This window comes from Miniopterus natalensis, chromosome 11, assembly GCF_054644295.1.
Source record: "Miniopterus natalensis isolate mMinNat1 chromosome 11, mMinNat1.hap1, whole genome shotgun sequence".
Taxonomy (NCBI): Eukaryota; Metazoa; Chordata; class Mammalia; order Chiroptera; family Miniopteridae; genus Miniopterus; species Miniopterus natalensis.
In genome coordinates, this window is record NC_142091.1 from 29,476,917 (window position 1) to 29,497,105 (window position 20,189).

Consider the following 20,189-nt stretch of genomic DNA (forward strand, 5'->3'; position numbering starts at 1 on the left):
CAAAAATTCTGGTGTGGTTGAATTATCTCGTTTAGGTTAAAAAAGATATCTATCGAATATACCTTATTAGAATCCATAACTGCCTTTGTCAATTACATACAAATTTTAGTTTTAAAAGCCTGGTCCCCTTCCTGCTGTGATTAAATTCTGCTATATCCAGAAGTATCAAGAAAGAGTCTATACAAATGAGTTCAATAAGAGTAAAGTAAATGAGAATTTTAACTGGTATTACTGAAGAGGAAGACTAGGAAGAAGTGGACTCTTCCTAAACAAAATTCCTATTCTCATACTGCTATGGTTACATAACGACAGACATCCTTTTTATTGGCACTAAAACCTTGTGCCATCCTAACACTCCCCCATATTCCTCAGGGTCTCAGTGTCAATAAAAAAGACAACTCTGACATCATGGAGTAATTTAACATTTTAAAGACTATGATTAATGTGCTAGGTTACCTTCACAGAAGACTTAGATTAAATCCTACCATCACTTTTTCTCCTTTAAATTTAAAATGTTAACTGTCTTATAAGAATATCTGAAATTAGGTCAGGCCCACAAAAAACACATATGAGAATTTGAGGGCTATTAATTTACAGCTCTCACATTCCATAAGTAGAATGTGAAAAAACAAATCTCCATTCCCTCTCTTTCTCTGTTTACTAGGGAGCAGTGAATTATCTCTATCCACTCTAGAAACAAAACAAAACAAAACTCATGCCACTCATGGGGGATAATTATTTGGGAAACACTTTAGTTACATGGTTGATGAAAAATTACAGAGGAACACTATTTTTTCTATTTAGAAAAATAGGTATAACAGAACATACCTGAAAAAGAACATGTACATGGCAGCTGTGATGCAGAACAAAAGGACCTATAACAAGGAGAAAATACATTACTTGCAAAAGAACACTGACATTGTCACCGGGGAGTCTTATAAAAGCAAAGTACCTACTATTAAATCTTCGACCTGAAACAATTTAAAGATGTGCAAATGTACTCATACAACTTTCATCCTCTGTCTTTCAAATAAACCGTATTAAAGCAATAAGTCTGTATACACGCACATACAGTTATATACATTACACAATAAGTACATATAATTACAACATGTATATATGTATATAGCTTGAGTAGAAGGTTTACAGAGTTCAAAAAAGAACAGTTTATTTTTTAAATTATCTCTAGGAATGCCATAAAAAAATAATGAAACCTTGCTACCTGCAACAACATGGATGGACCTAGAGGGTATTATGCTAAGTGAAACAAGTCAGACAGAGAAAGACAAATACCATATGATTTCACTTATATGTGGAATCTAAAAATCACAATAAATGAACAAAACAAACAAACTCCTAGATACAGAGAACAAATTGATGTTGCCAAATACGGGGGTTGGAGGGCTGGGTGAAAGAGGTGAAGGGATTAAGAGTCATAAATTGGCAGCTATAAAAATAGTCATGGAGCTATAAAGTACAGCTTAGGGAATACAGTCAATAATATTGTAATAACTATCACTTCCTATGTTATATAAATGTCTAATCAGTATGTTGTACACCTGAAACTAATATAATATTGTATGTCAACTATAATTGAAAATTTTTTTAAATGTCTGAATAAGCAAGTTAAAAAAAAGACAATGGCTTTTATAATGAAATCAGCAAATCATAATATTTATTAACTATTATATTAAGATGACTATATTTTTAAAAAATATAAAACACAGTCCAGTTGTCAATCAATTCTAATCAGTAAGAAAAGTTCCTAAAGCATATAATCGTCTTTTGTGGGATATAAAATAGCTATTAAAAATTTCTCTAAAAGCAGGCATTAGAACATAGTAAATCCGGATTAAAGTTCCCCTCAAACACATCATACTAAACACAACATACTAAGCTCTATATGGAAAGAATCAAGAACCCAGTATACTATTGTCTTCAAGTTTACTAATACTGTCTTCTGCAATATAGAATATGCCATTAATGCATCCAGTGAGTTTTCCATCTTACACATTGTAATTATCACCTCTAGAAGTTTGATTTGGATTTTTCCCCCTATATTCTATGTCTAACTTTTTGTAACCATGGAATTCAGTTATAGTAATGCTTTTTTAATGTTCTTGCCTGCTAACTCTGATTTGGTATTAATTGACTGATTTATCTACTCATTATGGGTCAATTTTTCTTGTTTCTTATTGCATGCCTGGTAATTTTGATTGGATAAGAGAACATTCTGAATTTTACCTTGGTGGCTGCTGAATATTTTTGTGTTCCCATAAATATTTCTTAGCTTTATTCTGGGACACAGTTAAGTTATTGAAAAGTTTAATCCTTTAAGGATTTGCTTTTAAGATATTTTAGGAGGAAGTATTACTCTACTGTCCCCATTACTGAGATTATGTATAATTTACTCAATGCCACACAGACTTTGAGATTTTCCAGTCTGGCTAGTAGGAACAGACACTATTCCTGCTGCTATTTGAGTACCAAGCACTTAGCTAAGGACCTACAATGCTTTCAGGTTATTCTTTCCTGTACTGTGGCATTTTCCTCACTTACCTGCCCTAATCAGTAATCAGCTGAATACTTTCCTCTCTAGTCTTTTGTTCTGTAAACTCTATCTAGCATGGTCTTCTCTCACTCTCCACTCTGTTTCCTCAACTCAGAAAGTCCTCTAGATTTTGTCTGAATGCCTTCTCTTTAATCCATGCCTGGAAACTCTCTCAAGGCATGGCTAGTGTGATCACAAGGCTTATTTTATTTGTTTCCCATCTCCCAGAGATCTCTGCCCTTCAGTGTCTAATGTCCACTGTAAAAAATGTTTTGCTGACATTTGAATTGTTTCACTTGCAAGGATTACCTTGAATATCCTGGAACTGTTATTAGTTCATAGGCAGAAACAGAGTGTGGTTATTTAAATTTAAATTGATTTAAATTAAATAATATTAAAATTCAGTTTCTCATTCACACTAGTCACATTTCATGTAATCAATAGCCACATGTGGTAGTAGATCCTATAATGTATAGAACAGACACAGAACATATCCATAATTGCAAAAAGTTCCATTAGATCTGTCTGGCTAGTGAATTATATGTTCACTGTACATTCTGGTAATGTTATAGCACTTAAAATATTCACACTTTGGCTGTAAAGTATAAATCTGCATACATCTATTTTTATTCTTTACACTTTTATGTCTAAATTAACACCTAAAATTAACACTAATATCAATTTATGCATTTGTGGAAATAACAGAATACCATCTATTACATATATTGTAACTATTAAATGAGATAACATATTGTAAAGCCTAATAGAGTGACTAGTACATCATAAATGCTCAATAACTGAAAGCTATTAACACAAAATAATTTCTCTGTGCTTCCCTTCTACTTCACAACCACTGTACGATATATTTAAGTAATTTTGAAATTGCTATTTTCACTTTAATTTTTTAACATTTTTTAAAATCAAAAGTTATGTAAGGCCTGCTACAATATAGATGAACCTCAAGAACATTATTTAAATGAAAGAAGCCAGTTATAAATGACCACATGCTGTGCGATACCATTCATATGAAATTCCAGAATACACATATCTATTTACAGAAAGTAGAATAATGAATGTCTAGAGCTAGGGGGGTAAGGGGTGATAGGATTTGTTTACTAATGAATGGTACAAAGTTTCTTCTGGAGCCAATGGAAAGCTTCTAAAATTAGGTTGTATGGATAAGCGCAAAACTCTGTAAATTTATTAAAAACCCATGGAACGGATACTTCAAACTGGTAAATTTTATAGCGTGTAAATTACATCTCAAAAACGTTATTACAGCTGATTTTTTTACAAAGGAAGACATGTACATGATCGGCATTAAATTCAAACTGAATGATAAAAATACAATGAAAAGAAAGTGCCCTTCCATTCCAGATCTCTGGTATCCTGTCAGTGTAGAATTTTCTGTATGTATGTATACATTTGTACATAGACACCTATTTAATAAAAATTTATTTTATACTTTTTCATTTTACACATACATGCGAAAATGCTGGTTTACTCAAGAGTCTATGAATATGGCCCGGCCAGGCATGGCTCAGCGGTTGAGCGTCGACCTAGGATCCAAGGGATCCGGGTTCGATTCCTGGTCAGGGCACATGCCCAGTTGCGGGCTTGATCAATGACTCTCTCATCATTGATGTTTCTATCTCTCTCTCTCCCCTCCTTTCCTCTCTCTGAAATCAATAAAGACACATTTTTTTAAACAAAGAGTCTATGAATATGTATTTAGAGGGGATGCAATAAATGTTGAATACCAAAGTATACTTTGTAAACATGTGCACTTATATCTCTGGAGGTAAATTCTTAGAGCTGGATTCACTGCATCCAGGGACAAGTGCATATTTATTTTGACACACTCCCGGTAACATATATGAAAGTAGCCATTTCCTTAGACTAGCTATTTCCCTATACTCATAAAAACTGATTTATCAAACTGTCTCATCCTTAGCAAACTGACGGGTGAAAGAAAAGATGTATTATGGGTTCATTCTTCTTATGAGTGAAAAGGAGCCTCACAGGTTTATAAACCTTTTTGTTTGTTGTGTGATCTGGTGGTTTAACTGATTTTTCATATCATTTGCTTATTTTAGGATTGATCTTTTAGAAACCATTTTCAGTTTTGAAATTGATTATATTTATATGAAACCCTAGAAATAATTTCATTATTAGCTATTCAACCTAAGAATATGAGTGGTTAAGTAAAAGTAATCATGTAAAGGAAATCTCATAAAATATTAAGTCAAAAGAACATTTTAAGCCAACAGTGTATAGAAAGTATAACAAATAATGTGAAAGTAAAGTTCACTCAGCTGAAAATACTGTTTTCTCTGGAATGACTTTTCAGGAAGTGACAGATTTACAATACATGGCTTCCTATTATAGAACTTACAGAAAAAAAACTGTACTATTGCTGTCTTCACTATGTCATGTAGAATCATATGAAAACTATCCATTTTCAAGGTTCTAAAAAGAAACATCACAATATAGAAATACTTTAAAATCCTAAAAATAGCCAGAAATATAACAAATATGAATATGGCCTAGTGTGAATATGGCATAGTATGGAAAGCTGTTTTTACCATTTAAATCTCAAAATGGTTAAAACACATATGCTGAAAGAATTTTAAAGTCTACTAGAGACCTAAACAGATGGTGCATTTAACTACTTCCTACCACAGAACTCTTCTGCTTTTCTTTAACATAATCAGTTAAATGGCCTTCGTCCCTGATCACAGTGCCTTTGACCACTCCTTGAGTGTGTCCAAAGACGATGCCCTTTGCTGCCTGGTCTTCATTACTCATCAAGCCCATTTCCCCCCGTATTCACTGAGACTTCTTCTATCTATTACTCAAACAAATACTGAAATCTTATCTGTTTTCTGGAAAAGAAGCAATAAATCTCCCTTTGCCTCATATGTACTTATATTCATATTGTAGCAATGTGTCCACTCACCCATTCACAAAAATTGATTTGTGTCTATGTTTCTAATTTCTAACACTTTGTGACTCAACAAGTCAAAGGAAGAAAGACACAGAGGAAACTTCCAGGCTATTATAAGCCTGAATGATCTTCCAGTGAAAGAATAGACAGGGAACCATGAGTTCTCACCATCGTTTATATATTTTTTCAGTACTTGCTATATTGCCAGCTTACTACAGAAACAAATCTACATACTTGATTCCTATTGCCCTTATAAGGTCAATCTAGTGGAAATGCAGGCGTATTAACAAATCATTCCAATACAATATACTAGGATAGAATATTTATACTTCATGCTACAAGAGGTACTCATCAAAACATCTGATTATTATTTAAATTATTCAATATGTTTAGGCAAAGCTTTTTTTTAGTTGTCTGTGTACCTTTCTTTATGTCTCCACCAGAACTTAGAACATAAAGCCCCAAAGGGCAGAGTCTTTAACTCCATACATAGACAGATTCTTGATATATAAGGCTTTTGATAATGATGTTAGTTTATATTTATAGCAACCATCTTTCAAACAACTAAGTAGTACTCCCATTTATCCACTTTTTAAAAGACTATACTTTAAACTCCACTAAACCTTTTCAACTTTTCTGAAAATACAGACTATGGCATGGCCTCTTGGGGAAACCACTTTTACTGTATAAATAAGTGTTATCACAATTTGCAAGGTATATATTTTGACTTTGAACACACAACATAGTATCATAATATTGATCTGCTTCAGCTAACACATAATTTTAAGCAGCACTCTTCTCAAGTTAAACAGCTATGTATTGTTTTATAATTATAAAAATCCTTACACAATTCAAACCACATAATATACAACCCATCTTTTTAATCTGTCCCTTCGTTTCAGATTAGCAGTTTTACTTATTAATTTCTTTATAAGTTTTCCTTCCTTGACAAAACAAACGCAGGAAAAGTACAAAACACTTTATGGGGAAGTCTTGGGTCTCCAAATTTAAGACTATAAACTTGATCCTATCACTTCCATTCTTCAAGCCTTAATTTTTTCATCTTTAAATAAGTTAAGTTAATATGTATGATCCTTCCAAACTCCAAAATTCTATGATTCCAGGAGTCAATTTTTTTTTCAATATACAACCAAATTATTTTAAAGCAAAATACCACTAATATATAATGAGATCTCAGGGGGAAAATATATATATACACACACATATATATATATAAAGCAGATGAAAGTATTTGCTCTGACTGAACTGAATGTAAATAAGAGAAATTACATTGAATGTGCCAAAAACTTGGGCCTAGAATCTTCCTTGCACTGCTCACCATTCCTGATTTATACCTCAAGGTCAGCAAACAGTGTCTGACAACGAATTAACCTTGAAATGTTCCACTTGTAGAAACAACTATGTCAGATAGTGGCTGGGAAGTGCAGACTATATGATATCCTGCCCTTTTATGTAAGTGGGTAAGCTGCATTTTGTCTTTAATAAAAATAAAACAATTTCAAGTATATAACTATAAAAAATGGCAATACATAGTAACTAATACAACCTGGAAGTTACATTCCTCATTACAACAAAATTCTAATTCTGCTGGCAGACTTTTATAAAATAAACAGCTTTAAAACTCACTATTTAAAAGTTTAAGATAAAAGACCATATGTAGAAAAAAATCAATCTTTACTAAAAATTTAAAAACCAATATGCAAATTCATTCACTGAACAAAATACTCACTGAAAGTATATTCTCAGAACGGAAGCTATAAAAGCCACTTAGACGTTATCATCAAACACCTGCGGTCCTTTACTCACCTCTCTATTCTATCATATAAAGGAAATGCAGTTTATTGGAAGTAAAAGATGGCAATGACTTATATTTAAAAATTATCAAGATAGTCAGTTGCTTCTTTTCTTTCCCATACCCATTTCTCTATGGTCAATTAATTGGTCATTAAAAATAATTTAAAATGCCATTCAAAATGAACAGGAAAGGAAATAAATGTGTAAAGGAAGAGTAAGGAGCCAAGGGAAACCATGGGAGAATTTAAAGACAGAACGTTACTAAAGGTAAATCAAGAAAATAAAAAGGACCAGAGAACATGGAGAAAGAGGAAAGCAGAGGAATGAAACAGATAATAAACTACTATTGATTAACAGTGCTCTCTACTCCCAACAATAGCTCTGCTAGTAGGTTTTTTTATCACTCCCATTTTAAAGATGAGGCGATTGAACTCAGAAGATAAGTTACTCACAGAATACTTAGGTAGCTAAATTAAGACTCAAAGCTAGGACTATTTTATTTCAAATTCAAGGCTTTCAATTATACCCTTCTGCCTCTAGAAAAAATTTATCATTATTAATGTTGAATTAGTGGTTACTGTGCCTCCAAAGCCAATGCCCATAATGATTCCAATTATTTTTAAAACCAGTGTCTCATTTTAAAACTTCTAATAAGAAAAACAACCTAAGAAATATATACTTTAAATTTCCAAATATGTAATCTGAATGTTACAATCAAAAACTTAAAACTTTACATGTTTACATGTAAGCTAAGATGACAAAAACGGTGCATGGGCCAGTTTTCCAATATGTTTAACATAACTTTATGTAAGGGACCACCATTCTTTACTGTAATGCTGCCCAAGTAAGTTACTTTTTCAATTCAGAAAAAACAAAACAAAAAAACCTCACATATCATTCAGCACATGGAGGAGGAAGAGAAAGGTTTTATATGAACTCAGAGCAAAGTTAAAGCTGAAAAAATATTGTGTTTTCAGCAGGGCAAAGTAGATGGGTCACCTAAGTGAAACCTTATTATTGTAAGTAGACAATTTGTAGTAAGTTAGTTATTTTCATCCAAAGGTTAGTATTCCCATTAACCTCAAATAGGAACCAGGCTTAGGGTGATATTACGTTTTTCCCTCAAAGACATTACAAAAATAAATAAATAAGAGCTTCCAGATTACTTGAGAGAGATCATAGCAGGGCCACAAATAACATGAGGCAGTATGGCAATTCAAATCTCTATAATTTGATAAAGGTAAGAAAGACCATTAGAGTGAGGGTTATTTTAAACCTAACTAAGGCGGCCAGTAAGACAGCACTCATTCATTATTTCACCACCTCACACTGTACTGTGGACAAAAGGCCAACAGCTGCCCTCCAGCTGAGTTCTACATTTTTAACTGTCCACCGAGAACCAACTCAATCCCAATATATAATCCTCCCTAAAAATGGCCATCAACAACAAATAGACAAGTATGTAATATCTTTACTGCTATTTTAAACCAGCATATGAGAACCATACTCATGTGCTGGTATAATGGAATGTCACTTAATTCTCCCAAATGGTGCGCCTTGTGCCCACACTCAAGCCATCTGCCAGTTCTTTGGGCATATGCTCATTCCAGAATTCATCTGAGAAAATCATTCCTCAATTAGGCATGGCATTGCTCAGATGTGTCTTGGTTCTCACTATTTCTATCCAGCTGTAGATTCCTCTTGGCATACTCAGTTCCCACTGACTGTTCTGCAGAAAGGAAGGGTTCTGAACTAATGGGCTTTCTTTTGCCAATGAACGTTTTTAAAGTTTTAAAAAACAATTAAAGTAATCATTAACTCTACCAAAAAATGGGGGAGGAGGGGGGTGTTCAGTATAGCATGTGCTCAAATTCTGAATCAGATAAACTGAAAGATTTTTCAGTCATCTCTTCTAAACTTTATACACACACAAGATTTTTCCTTTTGAGCTCCCCATTCTTCTTACATTAAGAAAACACTATAGATCAGTGATTTTCAATTGGTGCACCACAAAAAATTTTAAAACACGTAATTCCTGACTATTTAGTCAAGGGCACTGACCTCTTTTCCCTTAGACTGTCAAATAAAAAAATGACAGCAGCCAACACAACAATAGTCATCTGGTGTGAATGACTCAAAATTATACCTTATTTTTTTGTCAGATCAGCAAAAAATATATTTTTTGGTGTGCCGAAGAATTTCAGTAATTAGTTTATGTGCCATGAGATGAAAAAGGTTGAAAATCGCTGCCATAGGTCAAGGCCTCTTAGCTGTGTTGGGTAACCTTTTTTCTGTGCTTTGTTTTCCCTCCCAATCAGCAAGATGGATTCACTATGATGTTTATCAGTAAAAGACATAATGATATTGAAATACATAGTTTTTCAAAATACCTACAAAAGTATTTTAAGTTTACAGATAAGAATGTGATAAAAATCGCTATTAATATTATTTATTTATTTTTTATATCCAAAGTCAACTTTGCTCAATATCTAATGGGTCTAGGGCACAAAGAAGAAACTTAAAATACTTATCTAGTCTGATCTAACAGTAAAAATAAATTAAGAATAAACAGAAAGATAAAAATCCAGTGCAAGTATAAAATCAAGTTTTATTCAGTATTAGCTATTAGCTATGAATGCCAAAATGATTAAAGAGAAGAGATCTATAGACTGGGTTACCTCTCTCATGCAAAGCAGAAGCTTTGTATTCTAGTTGCACATGGTGAAAACCTTGTAAGAAATTTGTGTATAGCCAGGTTCAAAGATAGACCTACATTATGATGTAATATGTGGGAGGCACTCTGTGTCTGTCTAAAATCAAAATCATAAACTTAGGCACTGATATCTGGAAATGTGTTGCACAAACTGTTCACCCCTTAAAAGCACATTATGCTTACACTGCTAATGGCAATATTATGCACTGTCTGTATGGATGTGTGAGTAGGTGGGTGGATGGAAGGATGGAAGGATGGAAGGATGGAAGGATGGAAGGATGGAAGGATGGAAGGATGGATGGATGGATGGATGGATGGATGGATGGATGGATGGATGGATGGATGGATGGATGGATGGATGGATGGATCGATGGATGGATCGATGGATCGATGGATGGATCGATGGATGGATCGATGGATGGATCAATGGATGCATGGATCGATGGATGGATGGACGGACAGTCAGACAGACAGACAGGTAGAGAGACAGGTCTGTATGCACAGCTCCTATTCAGAATCCTCTTACCATACATAGTAGTCCCTGAACTTACTAAATAAACTCAAAATAACGTACCTGCAAATCTGAGCATAGTCAATACCTGAAGAAACCTCCAGCCTGATTTTCTGTTCTTCATCTTACTTGCTTTTTCACAATGTCTGCATCTTAGGGGACTAGCAGGTTTCAGAATTAAGAATGTGATCCTCATAAGGTATTTTAGTCCCTCAATTATATTCATAACCTGATAATCATGTACTCCTATAGAAATTGTCAGGAAAGAAAAGATAGTTTTGTTTCTCTTTTCTTTTTTTTTCTATGTCATTAAAAACCATGGGAAGAACTGAACAAAGATTTTCTTAAGCTTTCTCACAATAGCATTCTTAATGTTTCCAAAGTCTGTTTTAGTAGCAATTAGCATAGCTACTAGTTAGAAAGTTCAGGGACTACTATCCTATGTAAGAGTTTTTCCTTCTCCAGTATTATTTTATGAATACATCCATATTAATTTATCTAAAAATACCAATAACATAACATATACTTACTCTACATTATATTCCAAAGTAGTATTTTGAAAATGCAGGTTATTGGATGTATAGATATTTGAGACATGATTTCATGGTAAATGTTTATCTATCTTGAAACAAAAGAAACATTCATTTTGTTCATTTAAATTATAGACTTAGTTATTTTTCTCTCATCTGACTCCAATTTTTTCAAGTGGCTATTTTACTTCTTAGTCTAGAAAGTTAGATCCTCTCAAAATAAATTTCTACAAATCACAGCACACACAAAGACCTCCCTGGGATATTTCCGAAACACCATGTCTAAATCCCACTGCTATCTCCACCCACAAAGTTAGCATGAGATAAACGAGCAGTTGTATCAGCAAAGCAGAACAACTCAATGCTGTCCTGCTGGGCAGACGAACAGGAGGAAAACAGAGTAATACCCTCAAAAATAAGTCCTCACGGCACTCAAAGAACTTTGAAAACTGATATGCTCTGGCTTTCCCTGTCTTCAAAATTTAATTAGTAACAATAAACCAGACTAATTGGGGGTGGAAGCTGCAAAGTTCTAAAAAGCATTTCTAAATGTAATTTTCTTAGTGTATTAAATATGGAGCACGGCAAAAATTAGGTATGTGTGTATGTTAGCCAAATTTTTCACATGGAAATTCTGTCTATAACAACAAATAGTCTGATTAATATTTTAATAGGAAAGGCCCCTGAGGACAGCAGGTGGTTCTTGGCTCAGTCTCAGTGTCTGAGCTATCCTAAGTACACATTCCTTCACCTCAATCAAGCTAGGAGCCAAAGTATAAACTAGCATTTGTGGAAGCATGATTTCATTTTTATAAAAAGGAAAGAAGGTAAAATAACCAGTTTTTAATGAAAACTAAACATTAAAATATTGGTAATTACTTTCCCTCAAAAATTTCATTATAACTAGACTTTGACATATCTTGAGACCTACTTGGGCAAAAATTTAAGTTCTCCAATTAACTATACCCAGTACTTAGTACTGAGTATAGTATGACTGACTAGAAGAAAACTTTCCCCATTATCTATAACACTATGGTGACATTTGAATTTCATTTTGGATTTTTATACCACCAAACTACAAATCAGAGCAGTTTATTTATATCAACTAAATTTCAACACAAAACTATTGCCTGATTATTTCATTTCTGCATATATCTGTAAATAAAACTGATGACTAGTTAACATGCAAAAGTTAAGTGATCTATACCCAAGTCATTATAGACCATTCTTAGTATTAATAATTTCTCGTATTCAAACTGCTTCTATTGATATTTTAATCCACCTGAGTTACTAACTCTAATTAGCTTCATTAAAATGCAAGTAAATATTTCTAGTGTCTTGTTTGAATTTTTATCTAAATAATTCTGAATAGATGTTATAAGAATCACATTACCACCCTGCTGGGAGTGGCTCCGCAGGTGAGCATCAACCTAGGATCCAGGAGATTGCGGTTCGATTCCTGGTCAGGGCACAGGCCTGGGTTGCAGGCTCGATCCCCAGGTGGGGGTGTGCAGGAGGCAGCCGACCAATGAATGACGACTCTTTCATCATTGATATTTCTATCTCTCTCCCCTCTCTCTGAAATCAATAAAGATATATTAATTAAAAAAAAGAATCACATTACCTTGCTTTAATACAGTAGTCACATATAATCTGTGTGAAAGCCAACTGGCAAATTTTACAGACAATAGTATAGACCTGTGAGTAGACAACTAGCCACCTTGGAAGACTCCACCAGAATCACCATGGATCAGTGGGGGAGAAAGAGATTCGGACATTATCACCAAGTAAGGAAAGAGTATTCATATGAGTAGGTATATTCATTTTTCAGTTTATCTAGATAACAGATAACAGAACAGATTGAAAAAACGGGGTCCATGGGAGCTAAATCTGATGAGATTAAGAGTCATTAGAGAAGAAAGGCCTAGAAGGGTGGTACAGAGAAAAAGCTTAAAAGCAATGGAATTGATGGTGTGATGGGCATGGAGTTGTTGAAAATAAGTATTTCCTACTTCACTCCTTTGCCTAAGGCCAGTATTAAGTTGCCTCTTCACTTCAGGCCCAGACTAGTCTCAAAGATCAAATGGACCACCATCTAAGTCACTCATTCAGCCAAATCCCTAGAGCCTAATCCCAGAGTTTCTCACCCAGGGCACTAGCGACATTTGGGGGTAAATAATTATTTGTTGTTTGGGGTAAAAAGGTAGAAGGCTGTCCTGTGCATCGTAGATGTTTAGCAGCATCTCTGGCCTTTACACACTGGGAGACAAAGCAGCCCTCACCATCAGTGAGGAAAACCAAAAATGTCTCCAAACATTGCCATGCAGAATGTACAAAATTGCTACAGCTGGCACCACTGATCTAGAGGAAACCTAGACATTCTCTGCTTGGACCACACATTCAATCTTAAGCATTGATAAAACCCTAATCTAACCCCTTCTCTGCTACATGAATCCCTTCTGTAATGACCATAAAAGATCACTGGATAGCTTTTACTTAAAAATTCCTATAATGGGAAACTCTTAACTTTACGGCAACCAAATCCACTTTTTGGACACATGTATTTGAAAATTCTTTTTCATTATTGTAGTGAAATCTGCCTTTCTCTAAATTATACTTGTAATGCCCAGTTTCATAGAAAACAAATCTTACACAAAACCGTCCTTCAAATATAAGATGATAACTTCTACACTTTGACCCCTTTGTAGGTCAGAACTGCAAGAACACATAAACAATTTCAAACAATGTCCTTTATATTTAAAGTCTGTCAACTTCTGATAAAGATTAAGTTTTTAAAAAAATATATCTACTCCCTCACTGGTGGACTAAATGACACACCTCCTTCAATACACTGAAAGACTTTTCATTTTGTTGTTTCACTATATTCACTGCTTTCTTAGATGTCAGTTAGCCCTTAATCTTACATAATTGTTTTTGTGTGTAACTGATGCTCTGAATTTGGGGCTGCTAAATTCTAGAATATGTTTTTGGAGTATCTGATAAAATCAAAGCATATAAATTCCCCATTTAGAAAACATATTTTAGAAATAGCTTAAGGCAAAAATATTTTTATAAGACCTTAAATCATTTGTGTTTTAACTATATAATTAACCTCACATATCCAAAACTCAGCTAGCCAGCAAGTCTACCTAAAATGGTAGTTTTGTTCTTTAAGTAAAGGAACCCTTTGTTCAAATAAAATCAAACCTAAAAAAATGATAAGTAAAATAAATGAATGTAGAAATGCTCTGCCTGAGGTACTGCTCTCTCCCATGCCGCACTACACAGTAGTTCCTGGGAGGCTCTGCAAAATTCTGTGAAATATGTGAAGAATATCTTAGAAAACACTGTCTTGGCACATAGTAAAAAAGAGGGGTAAGGGAAGGGTAAAAAGGGAAGTCACTGTACCCTTCTTCCTAAACCCAGCCTTAAAAAAAATTCAGAGACCAAAAAGAGAGAAGCCACCACAACCACACGCTTGATTTGTAGTAGAATATCCCAGGTCCTCTCTCAAAGTAAGTCTCTTCTTAGTTTATATATCACCCTAGCTATGCGGGTCAAGTGATTTTCAAAAACAAACCAAATTCCGCACAGGAAGGAAAGAGAAGAGTGGATGATGGAGGGAGGCATACAAGTAATAATGTACAGATACCCTTGCAATATGGCTCTTCTGCTCTGCTCATCAGAGTTAGAGATATAGGCTAGTTCCCCACCCTTCCTGGGTGTCCCCCTATGATTTGCTTTGACCAACAGAACGTGGCAAAAGTGACACTATGTGACTCCCAAGCCTAGGCTCCACTCTCACTTCTTGGAACCTTAAGACCACTATGTAAAGAAATCCAACTAGCCAACTTGACCATGAGACCAGGAAGAGACAGAGTAAACAACTAGCTCAACATCATCTGACACCATGAAGCTCCAATCAAGGCACCAGAAGAGTGTAGTTGTGTGAGTGATCCCAAAAGAGATCAGCAGAACTACCCAGCTAACACCAGACTAAATGGCTGATGCACAGAATCATAAACAAAGAAAACTGCTACTGCTTTAAAGCCACTAAATTTGGAGTGGTTCATTACCCAGCAACAGATAATAATATGTAAACTAAACTCAAAATTAATAGTCATCTAGAGTGCATTTAGTGTAGAAAAAAGAGCCCTACCCAATTAGACAGGTCCTAAACGTACAAATATTATGGTATTAAAAAAATACTTCATATTAACAATATTAATAATGAACAATGTGACTTAACATTTTCTAATTAAGAAAGAGAAATATGTGATATCTTTTAGAAACAATTTAATCTAAGATGATTTAAAATATTTTAATAAATCCAAAACATATAGAAAGCTTGGGTCTTTGCATTACTAAATAACAGTAAGCTCTATTGGTCTTAGATATACAATTGAAATTATAATAGGTAATAGAATAAAATTCTTTAGCACCTGCATTTCCTTAAATATTCCACCAGTGTTAAACAGGAAATCAGTTATGGGTTTATAAAACCTAGAACATACTTTTTAATGACCTAATAAAGATGCATATTTTGGCTGCTCACACATCTTTATCCAATACCTTATTCAAAATGTTGGCTGAAAAATGCAACTAATCAGTTGTTATAACAGCTGGAACTCTGCATTAAGTGAATCATAGGTTCAGTCTTTCCTCCCCATAACATTCCACAGTGATGTAATATAGGATAAAATGTTTTAAATACTTAAAATAAGACCATTTAATTAAGCAAACACCTTAATTACTAGCATATATATTTTTGGCCTCAGAACCTGGTGCTGTAGCCAAAAGAAAACACAAAGGAAGTGTTACATGGTCTGATCCACATAGGCAGTGTGTTTTCCCTAAAGAAAGCTCTCATTTACTTGGTGATCTAGAGCATAGCCTAAAACGAAGTTACTTCCTAATACAGGTCTTCAGCGAATAAGACTAAATTTAGCCTACCTACCACCAGTCCTACTAAGTATATGAAGTTGGAAAACAGGCTGGTTTTCACTGGTAGAGTGCCTGGAGATCACCCGGTGACCTCACAGGTCCCTAGCAGGATTCCTTTGCATTGAGGATTCCTCGCAGTCTAGAACAGAGCTTCTCAACCATTCCTCAGAGCACTTTGAAATGGAATTAAGAAATGAAGATTCAGGACAACACTGAAGCCAAAATAATGGTTCTGGATGTAAAGTTTTTAAATGTTAAATTTGTGTAGACTAAACTCTTTATTCTAGTTAAGTATGCTATGCATATATAATAAATATTCTTAAACTAACATTAAATGTGAATATTCCTAACAGATGTTTCTCATTAGCCTCTTAGTAACACTATCACAGGTTATGCTATGAATACTTTAGAAAAATTTGCCTTCACTGTGAGATTTGTTTTTATACTGTCTCATTTAGTAAATCTTCATCTCTGAACAATTATGGTAGTAATCTGTACCGTAATATAAGAAGAACATAACACTTAGAAATTCCTGAGTGAGTTAAATGTATCGCCATTTTGCCTTTCTATAGTCCTGGAGTAATTTTAGATTAGTAATTATAACAAATTTTCACAATTCTCAGTTTTTATCCACTATATACAGACATGTACTACTAGCCTTACTGAACATTAAATCACAGCATTTCACAAGTTACCACATATTACTCACAGATGCAGTATCTGAAGTTTTGCCAACAATCTGGAACAGAGCATGGACTTTTCAAACCAGATACACATCATTTCCTCACTTTATGAAATGTTACTACAAAGTTATATTTCAGTAAAAGTATTACAAAATGAATCACATTTTAAATGACTAGAACAGTAGTTCACAACCACCTGTGCAAACATAAGAGACTAGCTAGAGCTAATGATAAAAGGAAAATGAAGATTTATTATGATAGTAAGAAAGTGAATCACCCGTCCTTCCTATCAAGCCTATTTGCCAAAGAGACGATCTCATCTGACCTCAGGGAGGGTGAAGAGCCACCAAGACACTCACTATTTCTCCTAATCGCCCAATTCCCTACCCTTCGACAACAGCATGTGGAAAATCAGTGAGGGGCAGACCACATGATGTGGACTCCAGAGAAGAACAAAATCTAATGATTACTATGAATGGCCAATTTTTATCTTAGGTTTGAAAAAAAGGAGGCTGTGTCATATTCATCTATCTATCTCTAGGGCCTACAACATTAGCATCATAAACATTAATTAACATATATTTCTCAAATCTGGTCATAACATAGCTTGCGGTATCAAACTTTCAAAGAATATCTAAACTGTGTTTAATTATGTCTCTACAGAAATGGCGATGCCTCCATTCTCCTCGAGCCTCTGATCCCTCCAAGTACTAGTTTAGCCACTACAGTATCTATGCTATCCATTAATATCTAGATAACTACAAACACCTTCTAGCTGGTTTCTTAGTATTTACCTCTCCCTCCAAATCCATAGTAACCTAACAGATATGTCTTCCTAATGTACCATTTTCATTGTAGCATTTTTACTCAAATATCTACAGTACATCCTTATGCCCACTAAAAACCCACAATCACAACTCCATCAAACAATCTGTATCTATCCCATCTTCACCTCACATAACTCCTTCAAACAACCCTATTTCAACTATGTTCCCATGTCTTCCTTACATGGACTATCTCCACACCTCTATTTTTTCCATCTGTTTCTTCTCATTTCTTCTTCTGAAGCTAACAGCCATCATTTTGTTCAGCAGCAGATATACAAAGAATGCAGATGACATAGTCTGACTTTTGCCAGAGACAAAACAAAAATGATGTGAATTCAAAAATCATTAGTGTTAATAAATACTGATTTAAAACACAGTAAGAGGGGGGAAAACAGTAAGAGCTCACAGAATGCACTTTCAGTATTGTCTGAGAGAGTTTTATGGAGAAGGTAGAGCATAACAGGTAGAATTCAGAAAAGAACTACAAAGGGCATTTCAGACAGGAAAAACAGTATGAAGAAAAATAGCTATAGAAATAAGTATTATATTAGACTGTAGGAAGCAGTAGGAAGAAAAGTTGAATAGACATGAAAGAAACAATTATAAATGGCTTTAAATACTAGGCCAAAGGGCCTGAGCTTTATGGATCATTTGTATGAATATTCAATTGATTCATTCATTGAACAAAGACTAGCTAAGTAAACCTATTACAGATTCATAAGAGACTTTCAGAAGGAGGCATTTCAGCCAAAAATAAAAAGAATAAGAGAGGGGAGAAGAAAAAAAAAAAAAGGGAAAAGACCTCCCACATCATCTGCAGTAACTGCATCAAAAGAGGGCAAGGGTCCAGAAATGGGTAATGGCATTGAAGCTGGAGAGAAAAGGATAATTCTGGAAAAAAATTTAATGATTGAGAAAAATCTAGAAAAGACCACATAGGGAGAAAAGGAAAAGAATGAATAGAAGCAGAAATATTTTACTCATGGAGACAGTATAACAGAAGTACTTAAGAAATTCGCTCTGGCGTCATTCTACCAACATACAATTGTGGGACACGGGATTCTGTATAAGCCTTTCACATTTTTGCATGTCTTGCAGGGAAGACACCCATCTTTGTTCCAGGCTACCTTTCAAGGATATCTGTATACAGTGAACAGCTTTGGAACATATGTTTTTTTTCTGGAGCAAAAAGGCATGCTTACTGCCCATTATAAAAGATTTGGGTTCCCCAGGCTCAGAGTTCTTCTGTTATTCAATATACCATGTTTGCAGGTGTCACCTGGCTCTCTTTACTTCACCATAGGAAAAAGGGGGCTCAAAGAACCATTACAAGAAAATTATAAAATTCTGTCTACTGCTCTTGCCATCATAAAGTCTTTTGTCTCTGACCAGAAATTTCATGTCTTCTGCCCACACCCATGAAACTATGGCAGGATAACCTGTTAACCTTCAAGGAAGGTAAAATCTCCTTAAGATTCTTAATAACATCCCATTTATCAAGAGCATGTTCATGCAGCAGTTAATTTCAAGCCACAGTTTTCTATAAAATGAAAATAACAATAACATCCACTTCATGGTTTAAAAATGTTAAATTAAGTGAGAAAATACATATAAATAAATTAGCACAGTACTTGACAAAAAATGTCTATCATTATTATTTACATGTAATACATTCTACACTCATATGCATAATATAAAAGTGTACCTTATAAACATACACATATGGTTTGCCACTTGTCCCTCAGTAGTTACACAGATTAATAAAACTCCAAACTACTAAAGTGGTAATGAAAGAAATACTTTACAGAATTTTCTTTATAATAAAAACCAGAATTCTGCATGTGTATGTATGGGTGAGTGTGTTTTTAATCTCCTACCTTGTCTAAGAAAATGTAATCATATGAGAGATTCCATTACAGTATTATACATGTGCAGTACTTCCTTACTGGTCATTAAAGTTCCTGGATGGTTTAATATAAATTCAGTATTAATGTATTTTAGAAAACTGAGTAAAATTTTTCAATGTATTAATTATATGTATAATTTTTTTTCAAGTATCAGTTTTCTGAAAATAGGAGGAGAAAAAAAGGCATGTTAAATATGAACCTAAATCACTTCTCACATTTCCCAAAGTAGGAGCTTCATAATGTACAGCTGACAACAGCTGTCATCATATGATAAAATTAACTCTTCCAAGGAGCAGGCCTCTTAACAATGACCTTAACAATCACCATGTTATAGTCACTGACTGCATCAAGAAAGATATATAATTCACAAGATTATACCAGAATGAAAGCCAAGAAACACTTTGTACTGTGTGAAATCTTTAAAGTAAGTGAAATTTAAACTGCAACTACTTAGACCCTTGTTAAAACCTCAGTAATATGGCAATATATACTGAACAGATTCATTACATTTTCTTTTCCAAAAGCAGTTCATTTACCTTCCACATGAAAAATAATGTTATTGGAACATGAAAGATGTAAAAATACACTGTTTTAATAAAAATTAAGTTGCACTTAAAATGACAACAAATAATATTTTACATATATTACATATTCCTTCTCCAAGATAGGATGATGTAGCAGGACAAGGTCTTCTAGGATTCTATTCCTAGATTTACAATTGCTAGCAACGTGATTTTGGGAAAGCTAAATAACTTTTCTAC

At 34.2% G+C, this 20,189-nt stretch overlaps 1 protein-coding gene across 2 annotated transcripts in view; it reads right to left on the reverse strand.

Moving 5' to 3' along the window:
* Positions 1–20,189, reverse strand: part of TMEM135 (transmembrane protein 135) — a 198,456-nt gene that overhangs the window by 75,905 nt on the left and 102,362 nt on the right. For both annotated transcript variants that reach the window (XM_016206817.2, XM_087821617.1), the window contains one exon: positions 829–875. In XM_016206817.2, the coding sequence (XP_016062303.1) occupies positions 829–875 (47 nt within the window). The remainder of the gene's footprint in view (positions 1–828; positions 876–20,189) is intronic.